Genomic DNA, 13,786 nt, shown 5'->3' with positions numbered 1-13,786 from the left:
GTTATGTCCTGCACACAAAAAGCAGGACAAATCCAACCTGGCCAATTACTGCCCAATCAGTTTACTCTCGATTATCAGTAAAATGCTATCAACAGTGCTGTCAAACAGCACCTGCTCAGCAATAGCCTACTCAGTGACACCCAGTTCGGGTTTCACCAGGGTCACTCAGCTCCTGACCTCATTATAGTCTTGGTTCAAACATGGACAAAAGAGCTGAATTCCAGAAGTGAGGTGAGAGTGACAGCTGTTGACATCAGTGTGGCATCGACCCCTAGCAAAACTGGAATCAATGGGTATCAGGGCAAATGCTCTGCTGGTTGGACTCATACCTAGCACACAGGAAGATGGCTGTGGTTTTGGAGGGTCATCTCAGCTCCATGACATCTCCTCAGTAGTCCCTCAGGGTACTGTCCTAGGCACAACAATCTTCAGCTGCTTCATCAATGACCTTCCTTCTATCATAAGGTCAGAAGTGGGGACGTTCACCAATGATTGCACAATGTTCAGCACCAATTGCACCTCCTCAAATACTGAAACAATCTATGTTCAAATGCAACAAGATCTGGACAATTTCCATGCTTGGGCTGACAAGTGGCAAATAACATTCATGTCATACAAATACCAGGCAATGACCATCACCAGTAAGAGACACTCTAACCACCGCCCCTTGATATGCAATGGTGTAACCATCACTGAATCCCCCACTGTCAACATCCTTGGTGTTATCTTTGACCAGAAACTCAACTGGACTCATCACATAAACACAATGGCTACAAGAGGAGGTCAGCAGCTAGGAACACAATGGCGAGTAACTCAACTCCTGATTCCCAAGAACCGATCCACTACCTACAAGACACAAGTCAGGATATGATGGAATACTCCCCACTTGCCTGGATGGGTGCAGCGCCAACAACACTCAAGAAGCTTGGCACCATCCAGAACAAAGCAGCCCGCTTGATTGGCACCACGTCTACAAACATTCAATCCCTCCATCACTGACACTCAGTAGCAACAGTGTGTACTATCTACAAGATGCACTGCAGCAATTCACCAAAGATGCTTAGACAGCACCATTCAAACCCACAATCACTTCCATATAGGAGGACAAGGGTACCAGATAAATGGGAACACCACCACCTGCATACTCCCTCCAAGCCACTAATCACCCTGACTTGGAAATATATTGCTATTCCTTCGCCATCGCTGGGCCAAAGTCCTGGAATTCCCTCCCCAGTGGCATTGTGGGTCAACCCACAGAACATGGACTGCAAGTGATTTAAGAAGGCAGCTCACCACCACCTTCTCAAGGGCAACTAAGGATGGGCAGTAAATGCTGGCCAGCCAATGACACCCATGTCCCACGAATGAATAAAAAAATCATCAAACTCTTATGAAGTAAACTGTGAACCATTATCGCTAACAATCTGTTCTGGAAACACCACCATCTGGAAGTTCCCCTCCAAGTCACTCACTACCCTGACTTGGAAATATGTTGTGGAGATGCCGGTGTTAGACTGGGGTAAACACAGTAAAAAGTCTCACAACACCAGGTTAAAGTCCAACAGGTTTATTTGGTAGCACAAGCCACTAGCTTTCAGAGAACTGCTCCTTCATCAGGTAAGTGGGAGTTCTGTTCACAAACAGGGCATATAAAGACACAAATCCGATTTATAAAATAATGGTTGGAATGCAAGTCTTTACAGGTAATCAAGTCATAAAGGTACAGACAATGTGAGTGGAGAGAGGGTTAAGCACAGGTTAAAAGGGATGTGTATTGTCTCCAGCCAGGACAGTTATGAGATTTTGCAAGCCCAGGCTAGTCGTGGGGGTTACAGATAGTGTGAATGAACCCAAGATCTCGGTTGAGACCACCCTCATGTGTGCGGAACTTGGTTATCGGTTTCTGCTCAACCGCTCTGCGATGTTGTGAACCAGTTGAACCAGGAGCACCCCTCGTCACAACAGATGTCTCGGCACTCTACACCAGCGTTCCCCATGATGATGAAGTTGCTGCAACTGCCTCAGTACTCAATGCCGACAACTGCCAATCTCCAGATACAATTTTACAACTCATCCGCTTCCTCCTGGACCACAATGCCTTCACCTTTAACAACCATTTCTTTATCCAGACACATGGAATAGCCATGGGGACCAAATTCACACCTCAATATGCCAACATCTTCATGCACAGATTCAAACAAGACCTCTTCACTGCACAGGATCTTCAGCCAATGCTGTACACTAGATACATCAATGACATTTTCTTCCTTTGGACTCATGATGAACATTCACTGAAACAACTATATGCTGACATCAACAAGTTCCATCGACCATCAGACTCACCATGGACTACTCTCCAGAATCAGTTGCATTCTTGGACACGCATCTCCATCAAGGACGGTCACCCTCAGCATTTCACTGTACCGTAAGCTCACGCATAACCTCATGATGCTCCACTTCTCCAGCTTCCACCCTAAACACATTAAAGAATCTATCCCTTATGGACAAGCCCTCTGTATACACAGGATCTGCTTAGATGAGGAGGATCGCAACAGACATCTCCAGACACTGAAAGATACCCTCATAAGAACAGGCTATAGTGCTTAACTCATCAATTGACAGTTCTGATGCGCCACAGCGAAAAACCGCACCGACCTCCTCAGAAGACAAACACAGGACACGGTGGACAGAATACCCTTCATTGTCCAGTACTTCCCCGGAGCGGAGAAGCTACAATATCTTTTCCAGAGCCTTCAACATGTCATTGATGAAAATGAACATGTCGCCAAGGCCATCCCCACACCCCTACTTCTTGCCTTTAAACACCCGCACAACCTCAAACAGACCATTGTCCGCAGCAAACTACCGAGCCTTCAGGAGAACAGTGACCTCAACACCACACTACCCTGCCACAGCAACCTCTGCAAGACATGCTGGATCATTGACACGAGTGCCATCATCTCATGTGAGAACACATCCACCAGGTACTTGGTACATACATTTGCAACTTGGCCAACATCTGATACGCTGCAGGAAAGGATGTCCCAAGGCATGGTACATTGGGGAGACCATGCAGACGCTGTGACAACAGATGAATGAACATTGCTGGACAATCAGCAGCAAGACTGTTCTCTCCCTGTTGGTGAACACTTCAGCAGTCATGGGCATTTGGTCTCTGATCTTCGGGTAAGCGTTCTCCAAGGTGGCCTTCATAACACACAACTGCGCAGAGTCACTGAGCAGAGAGTGATTGCCACGTTCCGCACACATGAGGATGGCCTCAACCGGGATCTTGGGTTCATGTCACACTATCTGTAACCTCCACAACTTGCTTGGACTTGCAAAATCTCACTAACTGTTTTGGCTGGAGACAATATACCTGTGCTTTTAACCTGTGCTTAACCCTCTTTCCACTCACATTGTCTGAACCTTTAAGACTTGATTACCTGTAAAGACTCAAATTCCAAACATTATTTTGTAAATCAGATTTGTGTCTTTAAATGCCCTGTTTGTGAACAGAACTCCCACGTACCTGATGAAGAAGCAGTGCTCTGAAAGCTAATGGCTTATGCCACCACATAAATCTGTTGGACTTCAACCTGGTGTTGTGAGACCTCTTACATGGAAATATGTCACCATTGCTGGATCAAAATCCTGGAATTCCCTCCCTAGGAGCATTGTGGGTGTACCTACATCACAAGGATTGCAGTGACGGCCAGCACTGACAATGGGTCATCTAGACTCGAAATAAAAGCAGATTACTGTGGATGCTGGAATCTGAAACCAAAAGAGAAAATGCTGGAAAACCAAAAGTGTAGCACTAAGGAGAAATATATTTAAAAAAAAGTTAAGATCGCTTTAGGGCCATCTGGACTCAAAGCATCAGTTCTTTTCTCTCCTTACGGGTGCTGTCAGATGTGCAGAGATTTTCCAGCATTTTCTGTTTTTTTCAGATTTCTGCATCGGCAGTATTTTGCTTTTATATTTTACATTTCATTGGCAAAATTGTTGATGTGATTCATGAAAGGCCTCTTTTAGGGCAAACCAAATAAACCAACTCAAATTAACTCAGGGATAAAGGAAAAGTAAAACAACCCAAACAGAACAGAAGTACAAAGGAAACTTAAAACATCAAATCATAATGTGATTATTGGGGGTCTATGATGTACCCCAGCCCCCGCGGTGCCCAATGGGTGCGGAAGGCGTGACTCATGAAAGGGAGCCTCCATCAGCCAGAGCTGTGCTTGCAGTTATTCTCAACCTTACAATCTACTTGTACAGTAGAGCTAAATTTAGATTCCATTTATCTGAATAAATCTTCCACTTCATTATTACCATGTGATAATTAAATCCGTTTAACTGGAAAACTCAAACATGGAAATAATCCACCCCTTTGCTAGTTATTCAATTTCCACAAAATGCACTTTGTACTTTGAAACTTGACTACGGGAGAGTTAAGGGCAGAAGATGGGACTCGATTGGATGAATAATGGAGAAAAGCACTGGCACAGATTTGATGCAAATACACTTGTCTCTCTGACACTGAATACTATTTTACACCTACTGGAAGGATGTTATTAACTAATAAAGAGACTTTAAATGAAACACCTAACTGGAAAATCTGGCGGTGTCTATCTTCCACCTGCAGGTGCAGTCTGAAAAGGTATTCTATTATCGATGCATAGATTTCTGGAAATGATACCAGTCTTGCTGGGATTGGATTTTGCAACAAAATCCATTTAAATCATCAAGACTAACCCTGAATATGATCAATGTTTCTACTGTTGACTTTAAACATTACTAACTGCCAACTCTGGATTATCAAACAGATCAAAGAGGATCGGGGTAGAATCCAGGGCCAGCTCTCCTCGGCAGCTCTTCTCTGTAGATTAGGTTTACCCCCCTGTTTATTTACAGTTCTACTATTTGCACCTGGATCTCAAACTCCGAATGACAAACTTTGTCGATGTCACTTCGGATATTTCACAAGCCTCGGTGAGAGATGTTTGTTCTTTCCAGCACCTCTCTCTCCAGTGTTTACCGTATCTTTAACGACCCAGAGCAGGAAAGTGATATTGTGGAAAAGTTTGTGCGTTGCTCAGCGACGAATAAAAGTAGGTTCCCTGTCAAAGGACTTGGGTGGAGTTGTCAACCGGCTGTTAGTTCAAAGCCCGCAATCGGTGCCACAGCAACTTTATCAAGAACTTTAACTTTATATATATATATATTTCTCCTTAGTGCCATACTTTTGATAGCAAACAGCAGCACTCGAAATGACTTCGAACAGAATCTATCCCTCGTCACTCAAGGTAAAACGCTTTTATTTCAAAAGCCTTCGCGAAATTTTATTTTACCAACTTTAAAAACTGTTCCGGTTGGCTCCTACCAATACTGTCAAGAATGGTTGAATCTGCTATGGGTAGACTGGTGAATACCAGGTCAAGTAGGTTTCTCCCTCATCTCTCTCTGCCACAGGCCCAGTCTACAGTTATGATATAGTTCTTGGGGCTAAAGGGATCAAGGGATATAGGGGGAAGGGGGGATCAAGACACTGAATTTGATGATCAGCCACGATCATAATGAATGGCAGAGCAGGCTCAAAGGGCCGAATGGCCTACTCCTGCTCTTGTTTCTATGTCCTTCAGGAATTGGCCAGCTTGGTCAGAGTAAACAAGTATTACTATGTCAGATCGTTTCTTGATTAGACTGTGAAATATCTCTCTCAATTTTGGCAGAATCCCTCAGCTGTTAGTAAGGAGAACCTTGCAGGATCAACATGGCTGAGTGGTCAGTCTGGTCTCATTGTCTTTTGACTTTTTTGTCATCCTATGGCATAAATGAGTCAACCATTTTGCTATGGGTCTAGAGACACATGTAAGGCAAATTAGATATGGATGGCAGATTTCCTTCCTAAAGAATAATAATTAACAATGATTGTTTTTATAACAATTGATGATAGTTTAATGGTCACCATTGTTGGGACCAGCTTTTAATTCCATGTTTATAAATTAATTGAATTTAAATTCCACCAGCTGCCATGGTGAGATTTGAACCTGTCTGCCCAAAATATACTGCGGGATTACCAGTCCAGGGGCAGAACCATTATGTTTTTCTTCATTCTAATATTCTTTCTTGATCCCATATTCTTTATTTTGTTTTCTCTACAATGATTTAAATGCAATTTTTTGCTTCCTGCTTTATTGTCTATTTGGCTTCTTTAATCTGATTGGTTAATTAGCATTCCTGCTGCTTGAACCTATTCATAGACATTTTAGATCCCTTGACAAAGGTAACAAATTAGTGACATGGTGGCACAGTGGTTACCACAGCTGCTTTACAGCACCAGAACCCAGGTTCAATTCCTGGTTTGGGTCACTGACTGTGCAGAGTCTGCACATTCTCCCCATGTCTGCTTGGGTTTCCCCTGGGTGCTCCGGTTTCCTCCCACAGTCCAAAAGATGTGCTGGTTAGGAGCATTGGCCATGCTAAATTCTCCCTCAGTATATCTGAACAGGCGATGGAGTGTGGCAACTAGGGGATTTTCACAATAATTTTATTGCAGTGCCAATGTAAGCCTATTAGTGACACTAACAAAATAAATTTAAACTTAAAACTTATAAACTAAAATTCAATGTTAAACTTGGAAAAGAGGAAGTCTGCACTCTAGATCTGGCCAACACTTTGTGTGCAGCTTCTTTCAAGGTGTATGGTGAGCATTGTTCCTTATTTCCAGTACCTAAGAAAAACCCAGTAGCGTGCCTTAATCACTATCATCCAGTGGCCCTGATAGCCATCATTATGAAGTGCTTCGAAAGGCTAGTCATGCACAAATCAATTCCAACCTCCTGAACTACCTGGATCCACTACAGTTTGCCTATTGCCACAACAGGTCCACAGCAGACGCCATCTCCCTGGCTCTGCATTCAACCTAGATAACAAGGACACCTATGTCAGACTCCTATTTATTGACTACAGCTCAGCCTTCAACACCATTATTCCCACGAAACTCATCTCCAAATTCCATGGCTTGGGCCTCGGCCCCACCCTCTGTGATTGGATCCTGAACTTCATAAATCACAGACCACATTCAGTAAGAATAGGCAACAACACCTCTGCCATGATCATTCTCAACATCGGTGCCCCACAATGCTGTGTTCTCAGCCCCCTATGATACTCCTTATACACCTATGACTGTGTGGCCAAATTTCCCTCCAATTTGATTTTCAAGTTTGCTGACAACACCACTGTAGTGGGTCAGAACTCAAACGATGAAGAGACAGAGTACTGGAATGAGATAGAGAATCTGGTGAACTGGTGCTGCAACAATAATCTCTCACTCAATGTCAACAAAATGAAGGAGATTGTCATCAACTTCAGGAAGCATAGTGGAGAACATGCCCCTGTCTACATTATGATGTGGGTATGCCGGCGTTGGACTGGCGTAAACACAGTAAAAAGTCTGACAACACCAGGTTTTAGTCCAACCTATTTATTTGATAATATACTCACAAGCTTTCGGGTTAGCCCCTTCGTCAGGTGAATGGAGAGTTCTGGCCTCAGACAGAGCATATAAAGCTTTATATGCTCTGTCTGAGGCCAGAACTCTCCATTCACCTGACGAAGGGGCTAACCCGAAAGCTTGTGAGTATATTATCAAATAAATAGGTTGGACTAAAACCTGGTGTTGTCAGACTTTTTACCCTGTCTACATTAACACGGACAAAGCAGAAAGGATTGAGAGTTTCAAGTTTTTAGGTGTCCAGATCACCAACACCCTGTCCTGATCATCCATGCCAACACTATAGTTAAGAAAGCCCACCAATACCTCTACTTTCTCAGAAGGAAATTTGGTATGCCAGCTACAACTCTCACCAACTTTTACAGATGCACCATAAAAAGTATCCTTTCTGGTTATATCACAGCTTGGACCCCACGCACCCCAAACATTCTCTCTTCTACCTTCTTCCATCGGAAAAAAGATACAAAAGTCTGAGGTCACGTGCCAACCGCCTCAAGAACAGCTTCTTTCCTGCTGCTGTCAGATTTTTGAATGGACTTGCCTTGCATTAAGTTCATCTTTCTCTACACCCTAGTTATGACTGTAACACTACATTCTGCACACTCTTGTTTCCTTCTCTGTGAACGGTATGCTTTGTACAGCACGCAAGAAACAATACTTTTCACTATGTTAATACATGTGACAATAATAAATCAAATACTGTTCCTTCATCACTGACAGAGCCAATACATGTCAGCCAATAACTTTCCATCCTAATGCACCATAATCCACCTTTGCAGAAGCTTTTGACTGTTCCCTAACTGCAAGAATTTGTGTTTATATAGAATCTTTTATAAACCCAGAATGTTTCAACGCAATTCATAGACAGTAACATGCATTCAAAGTGTCACTGTTGTAAAGTAGGAAAGCATGACAGTAAAATACCATGCAATTAATTAGTTAAATTGCTAAACAATTTGTTTATGGTGTTGGTTGAGGGATAAATATTGGCTAGGGCATTCGGAGAACTATCCTTTTGTTAAAAATGTGTCATGTTTTTTCTATATCAATTTGGGAGAGCAAAGGGTTTCTCCCTTCTATTTTGTCCAAACCAGTAGAATGGCATGAATCTCCAATGTTACAAAGCAGCCAGTTCTCAATAAATATCTCCTTTTTAGTTTCTTTTTTAGCAGCACCACCAAAATAGCTAGTACAAATGAAGTAAAGTCACAAAAAGTAATTTGACATACACAATAGTCCAGATTTTACATGGTGAAACAGTTGGATTTTGTCACTAATGCTCCTCTGAAACTGACAGTAACTTCAGTAGTCTGCACATGGAAAGCTAAACATGGAAATCCAGAAGTTGTTGTCAGTGATTCTATTCTCCACCATAGGGTATGCCATTGACATCTCCACAGACTATAAGCAAGTAGAAATCGCTACACTGACAAGGAGTGGCTGTATATGCTATTAATCTTTCTATAAAAGGCTTTGAAAAAGTTACATCTTGCTGAATCAATTATTTAAAGGTATACTAAGTTCATAATTACTGCTGAACAGCCTCACTGACTCTGAAAACCTAATTTTATGTTTGTGGAGTGTTAATCCTTTTTTATTATGATAAAAAGATCATATTTTTAAAATGTTGTTTTGACGTTTATTTGTTATCTCACCTACCTTAATCTCATGCGTATGTATCAATTATTTATTTCAATTAATTATTTTTAAATCTTAATGGAAAGTGAAAAATTCGATTTATTTTACTTGCTGAGTTGCTGGGTGCAATCTTCCAGTTCTACATGCCAGCGGGATTTTCTGGTCTCACAAATGGCACGTTCCTGATGCGTGTTCCTAGCAACATAGGATGAAATCAATGGGAATTTGCATTGGCAGTAGCAGGACTGGATGATTTTGCCACCATCCAACAGCGCATTGCCTCTTGATGCCAAGGAAAACAGGGCACGGAAGCCAGAGAATCCTGGTGGCTGAAATTATTTGAATGTGATTAGCTGCTCAAACCGCCTCATGGCGGCACTGTTACTGGATATCTGCAGATCTCCTGAATGTGGCTCAAGCTTCACACTTACCTGGGAAAGGGAAAATCCCTACCATAGGGAATGCTGGGTCTTTTGGAAGAGATTTCTTTGAGGTTGGTAGCAAGCTCTGTCACTCCATCGTTGACCAGCATATCTTGTTGTGCCCACCCGATAAGACTTGAAGAAAACTAGTGGACACTAAGGAGCTCAAACCCACAACCTTAGTTGAATGTAGTGTCGCTGAGCCAACGCTGACAGTTAGCATTCAAAAAGCTCTCAGTTATCAGTTTAGAGGTTGTCTGATTTCACAAACAGCTGCCTTTGCCTTTTTCAGTAGCTTGTTCAACAGGCTTGTTCTCAGTAGATGAGCAGTTGGTGCCTCCAACTTTAGAGTTTTTATAAGAAGGCATTCTCTGCTGTTGAATTCACTCTTTGGCCACTATTCAGATTTGATCCCAGAGGCCCGGTGGTTGGCAATATCCTTCTTGTGGCCGAGTGCCTTGGATTGATCGTCAAGTGCATAAACTGTCCCAAACTGGCAGACATCCATTGTCAAGAGGCCAGCATCTTGCCTAAAGCAGTCCAGAGCTACATTTAAACAAAAAAAAATCATTTATATAACACTTTTCACAAGCTCAGGAGGTCCCAAAACATTTGACGTCCAAATAAATATTATTTAAAATGTACTTACTGTTGTATTGGAAACAATGCACTAGGCAGCTTTCACACTGCAAGGTCAAGCTAACACAAACAAAAGAGTTTGGATAATCAGTTTTTTTTTGGCAATGTCATTTGAGGACTAGTTATTGGTCACAGCACTTCAGTAAAGTCATTGTTTCATTGTTGGTGAGGTACACCCATGTAACCAAAGAATCTCTCATGGACTGTTTATGAAGCCTCATAAATGGATATTTACAAGTCAGTCATCTCTCTTCATTCTTAACTAGAAAATAGCATGTGGAACACAAGAAATTTTGAAGTAGTTATAGAAAGGGGAAGCAATAAGAAGACAAATGATGTTCAAAATCAATGCAGAAAATATACAGTAGCTCAGTTATCTCAGTTATACAATAACTAATTAGACACACACACAGTCTAAATATTTCCACTTAATTCACTGGGTAAGAGCAGAAATGTAATGTTAATCAGTACTTGGCATCAAGCAAATAACAGAAATGTGCTTGTTTCCTGTTGTGTTATTGAATGAGCCCGAATTCTGTCAGACGTTGTCCAGCTCAATGTGTTGTAGATATTCCATCCAACTTTTGGAATGTGCAGCATAAAGTTTCCACCAGAGATCAACAGTTGAGAGCTAGCTCATGGTTCCAGTGCATCAAGACTTTTTTGCCTTGGCAATCAATGAGATATTTAACTGCTCCACGCATCCTGAGTTATTCATACAAATTGCATTTTCACATCACATCATGAAATGTCGTTAAATCATTTAACAATAAGAGTATGTTGTTAGGGCACATGCCTGGAATATTGATTTTGCTGCAATAACGTTATGCCAATGCTGATTGTTAATGGAATTAAATGATGTCGATACCTAGCTGAGGCTCAATGCTCAATATGATTTATATCCTTGTAATAATGGGGTCAGTTCCTCTCCCCTACTTTGCCTGGGCACTGGTTCTGTCCAGGTATGGCCAAGCTTTTATTCAGTTGGACTGCACATTTCCCAGAGTATATCGGCTCCTTGGCAGTTCTCAAAGTGAAGGCCGAGAAGCAGATCATCAACTCCTTCTCACTCTCAACATGATGTGGAGATGCCGGCATTGGACTGGCGTAGACACAGCAAGAAGTCTCACAACACCAGATAAAAGTCCAATGGGTTTATATGGTAGCATGAGCTTTCAGAGCGCTGCCTGTCACTTGATGAAGGGGCAGCTCTCCAAAAGCTCGTGCTACCAAATAAACCTGTTGGACTTTAACCTGGTGTTGTGAGACTTCTTACTTTCAACATGGAAATAGTATGTGACCAAGGGTTACCATGAATAAAGGTGGACTGACAGGCCTGGGTGTGAGCTTTGGGTCTTCTGGCTGCAGTTGGAAAATGCAAGCCATAAAGAGGCTGGATAGGGAAAGTGGTACTCTTTCAACCTCTCTTGCCTTGCTACCCAGTCTCCTCTCATCAAATGAGGTCTGAAAGTTTTTTTTCTAGAGCCCCTAGTCTTCCAGTGAAATTGTGAAATATCTATTTGGAGAAGTGAAAAAAATCTTGTCCTGCATCATTTTCTTTCCTGCTCTTATCCAACACCTACTCTAGACGCAAGCTGTGTACCGTCTGTCCTTCAGAAGCATTGGAAATCCTATGGAAATGCATAGGAGATGAAGATATATAGTATCACCAGACTTTACATCTATTTGCATCTCCAGGCACAAATCCCTAGAAGAATAGCCCTTGAGTCTCATCTTAAATTGAAGTTAGTCTTTTTTTATGCATGGAAACATTTGATTTTAGTGCATGACTATCAAAATACATTACTATTTAGAGTCCATAAAGGATATTTTACCCAATAGCAGTGAGTTTCAAATAAAGACCAATGTTCTGAAGGAGAGTCATATTGGACTCGAAATGTCAATTCTGTTTCTGCTTCACAGATGCTGCCAGACCTGTTGAGTTTGTCAATCATTTTCTGTTTTTAGTTCCTTTTATGTATTATTTTTATTTTCTCTTTCATCTTTTTAAATATGACTTTTCAGCCAACCCCCTGTCTTTAGTGCAGTTGACTGTTTGTTGCAGTATGATCCCTTTGATCCCGAATGTGCCTGATACTTAAGACTACACCATGTCACAATTCTACATAGGGGAATATGGCCATTGATGAAGCAGTGGAAAACAGTTGGGTTAAGGACATTACTCTGAGGAAATCCTGCGATGGTATCCTGGGGCATCCAGAAGCTACATCCACCTATCTTTATGGCAGAAATGATTCCAACCATTGAGAAGGGGGTGGGGGGGGGGGGTGTTTCCCCAAATGCCATTGACTTCAGCTTTACTGAGGCTGCTTAATACCACACTTAGCCAAATGCTCTTTTGCTCTCACTTTCACCTCACCTGTGGGTTCAGCTTTCTTGTCCAATATAGTATTTAATACAATGCATAATATATCCTATTGAAATGTGTAATATTTCTTAACTGAACATTTCAATATTAATCAAAATATAAGAATGGGTGTCCTCAGGGAAAGGCAGAATGAATGTAGATGTTTTTGTTAAATTATTTCAGGATATTCCTGCATGATACTAAGTCTGTTGGATTTGAATTTAATTGAGAAATGGAAATGATGAATTCAAAACTTAGGGTAGAACTTTGATTAACTTACTGCCAGCAAGACAAGCAGCCCACAGCTGATCAGCCTTTTCAGATGCTAAGTGCTCCCTCTGTTAATGGGAATGAGGCCCAATGCCATTTTCAGGCCACTTTCGGGCAATCTGGTTGGGGCAAATGTTGCCCATTTCAGTCTCAATAACAGGACTATTCAACCCTCTAATTTTTACATATATATTTTTCATCAAGTTGTCCAGCAGAGGGCAACAAGAATTGCTTTTACTTCTAATATTTTTTAAAATGATCAAACTCAGCCAGGGTGTTTTTTTCTCTTGTTATTTGATTGAATTTTAATTATTCTACTGAAAGACACTGAGCGCTGGCATCTGATTTATTGTGCTGATAATGGCAAGTCCTTTAACAAATGGTACACATGCTTGTGTCACCTCGAGAATTAACCTCAGTATCTCCACACTCCTTATATTTAACAGTTTTATGTCTTGAGGTTCTGTGGACCCACAATGTGTTGGATCTTCCCCAGTGCTTCTTTAAAATCATTTCCTCGGATCTGACCAGCAGCCATAGTCATCATGACTTTTGGTTTGAGCTCTCCAATTTGACCCAAAGATGCCTCCTTTACCGCTGCACTTAAGTCGCTTCCTGAATATTGCTTGCTTATGCAAGATTCCATCTGTTTCATATAAATGTACATAAGTCTTCTTCAGTGTCTATCTCAATGAGAAGTTTTATTGATTTGATCAGAAATGATAGCCTACAGTGTAGCAAGCACTGTAGGCTACATGATTACAGCAAGCCAGGTTGGACATGTGACACTGTTGTATTTCAAAACCCAAACGTCCCCTTTTTCATGCCTTTTCTACTGAACATAAGACACATTGCATGTGTGATCGTGTGTGACTGAGAGTTACCCAGGTTACCCACTATACACCACAATTCTGATGCAGTAACATCTGT

General features: G+C 41.7%; 1 protein-coding gene across 1 annotated transcript in view; it reads left to right on the top strand.

Moving 5' to 3' along the window:
• The first annotated feature begins 5,159 nt into the window (after positions 1-5,159).
• Positions 5,160-13,786, top strand: part of LOC145343210 (low-density lipoprotein receptor class A domain-containing protein 1-like) — a 31,939-nt gene continuing 23,312 nt past the window's right edge. Inside the window, exon 1 of the mRNA XM_080189260.1 lies at positions 5,160-5,309. Coding sequence (XP_080045386.1) covers positions 5,274-5,309 — 36 coding nt within the window. The 5' untranslated portion in view covers positions 5,160-5,273. The remainder of the gene's footprint in view (positions 5,310-13,786) is intronic.

This window comes from Carcharhinus amblyrhynchos, chromosome 5 (assembly GCF_965287045.1).
Source record: "Carcharhinus amblyrhynchos chromosome 5, sCarAmb.v2.hapA, whole genome shotgun sequence".
Taxonomy (NCBI): domain Eukaryota; kingdom Metazoa; phylum Chordata; class Chondrichthyes; order Carcharhiniformes; family Carcharhinidae; genus Carcharhinus; species Carcharhinus amblyrhynchos.
The sequence above is the reverse complement of the archived record's forward strand: the minus strand, read 5'-3'. Positions and strand labels throughout refer to the sequence as shown.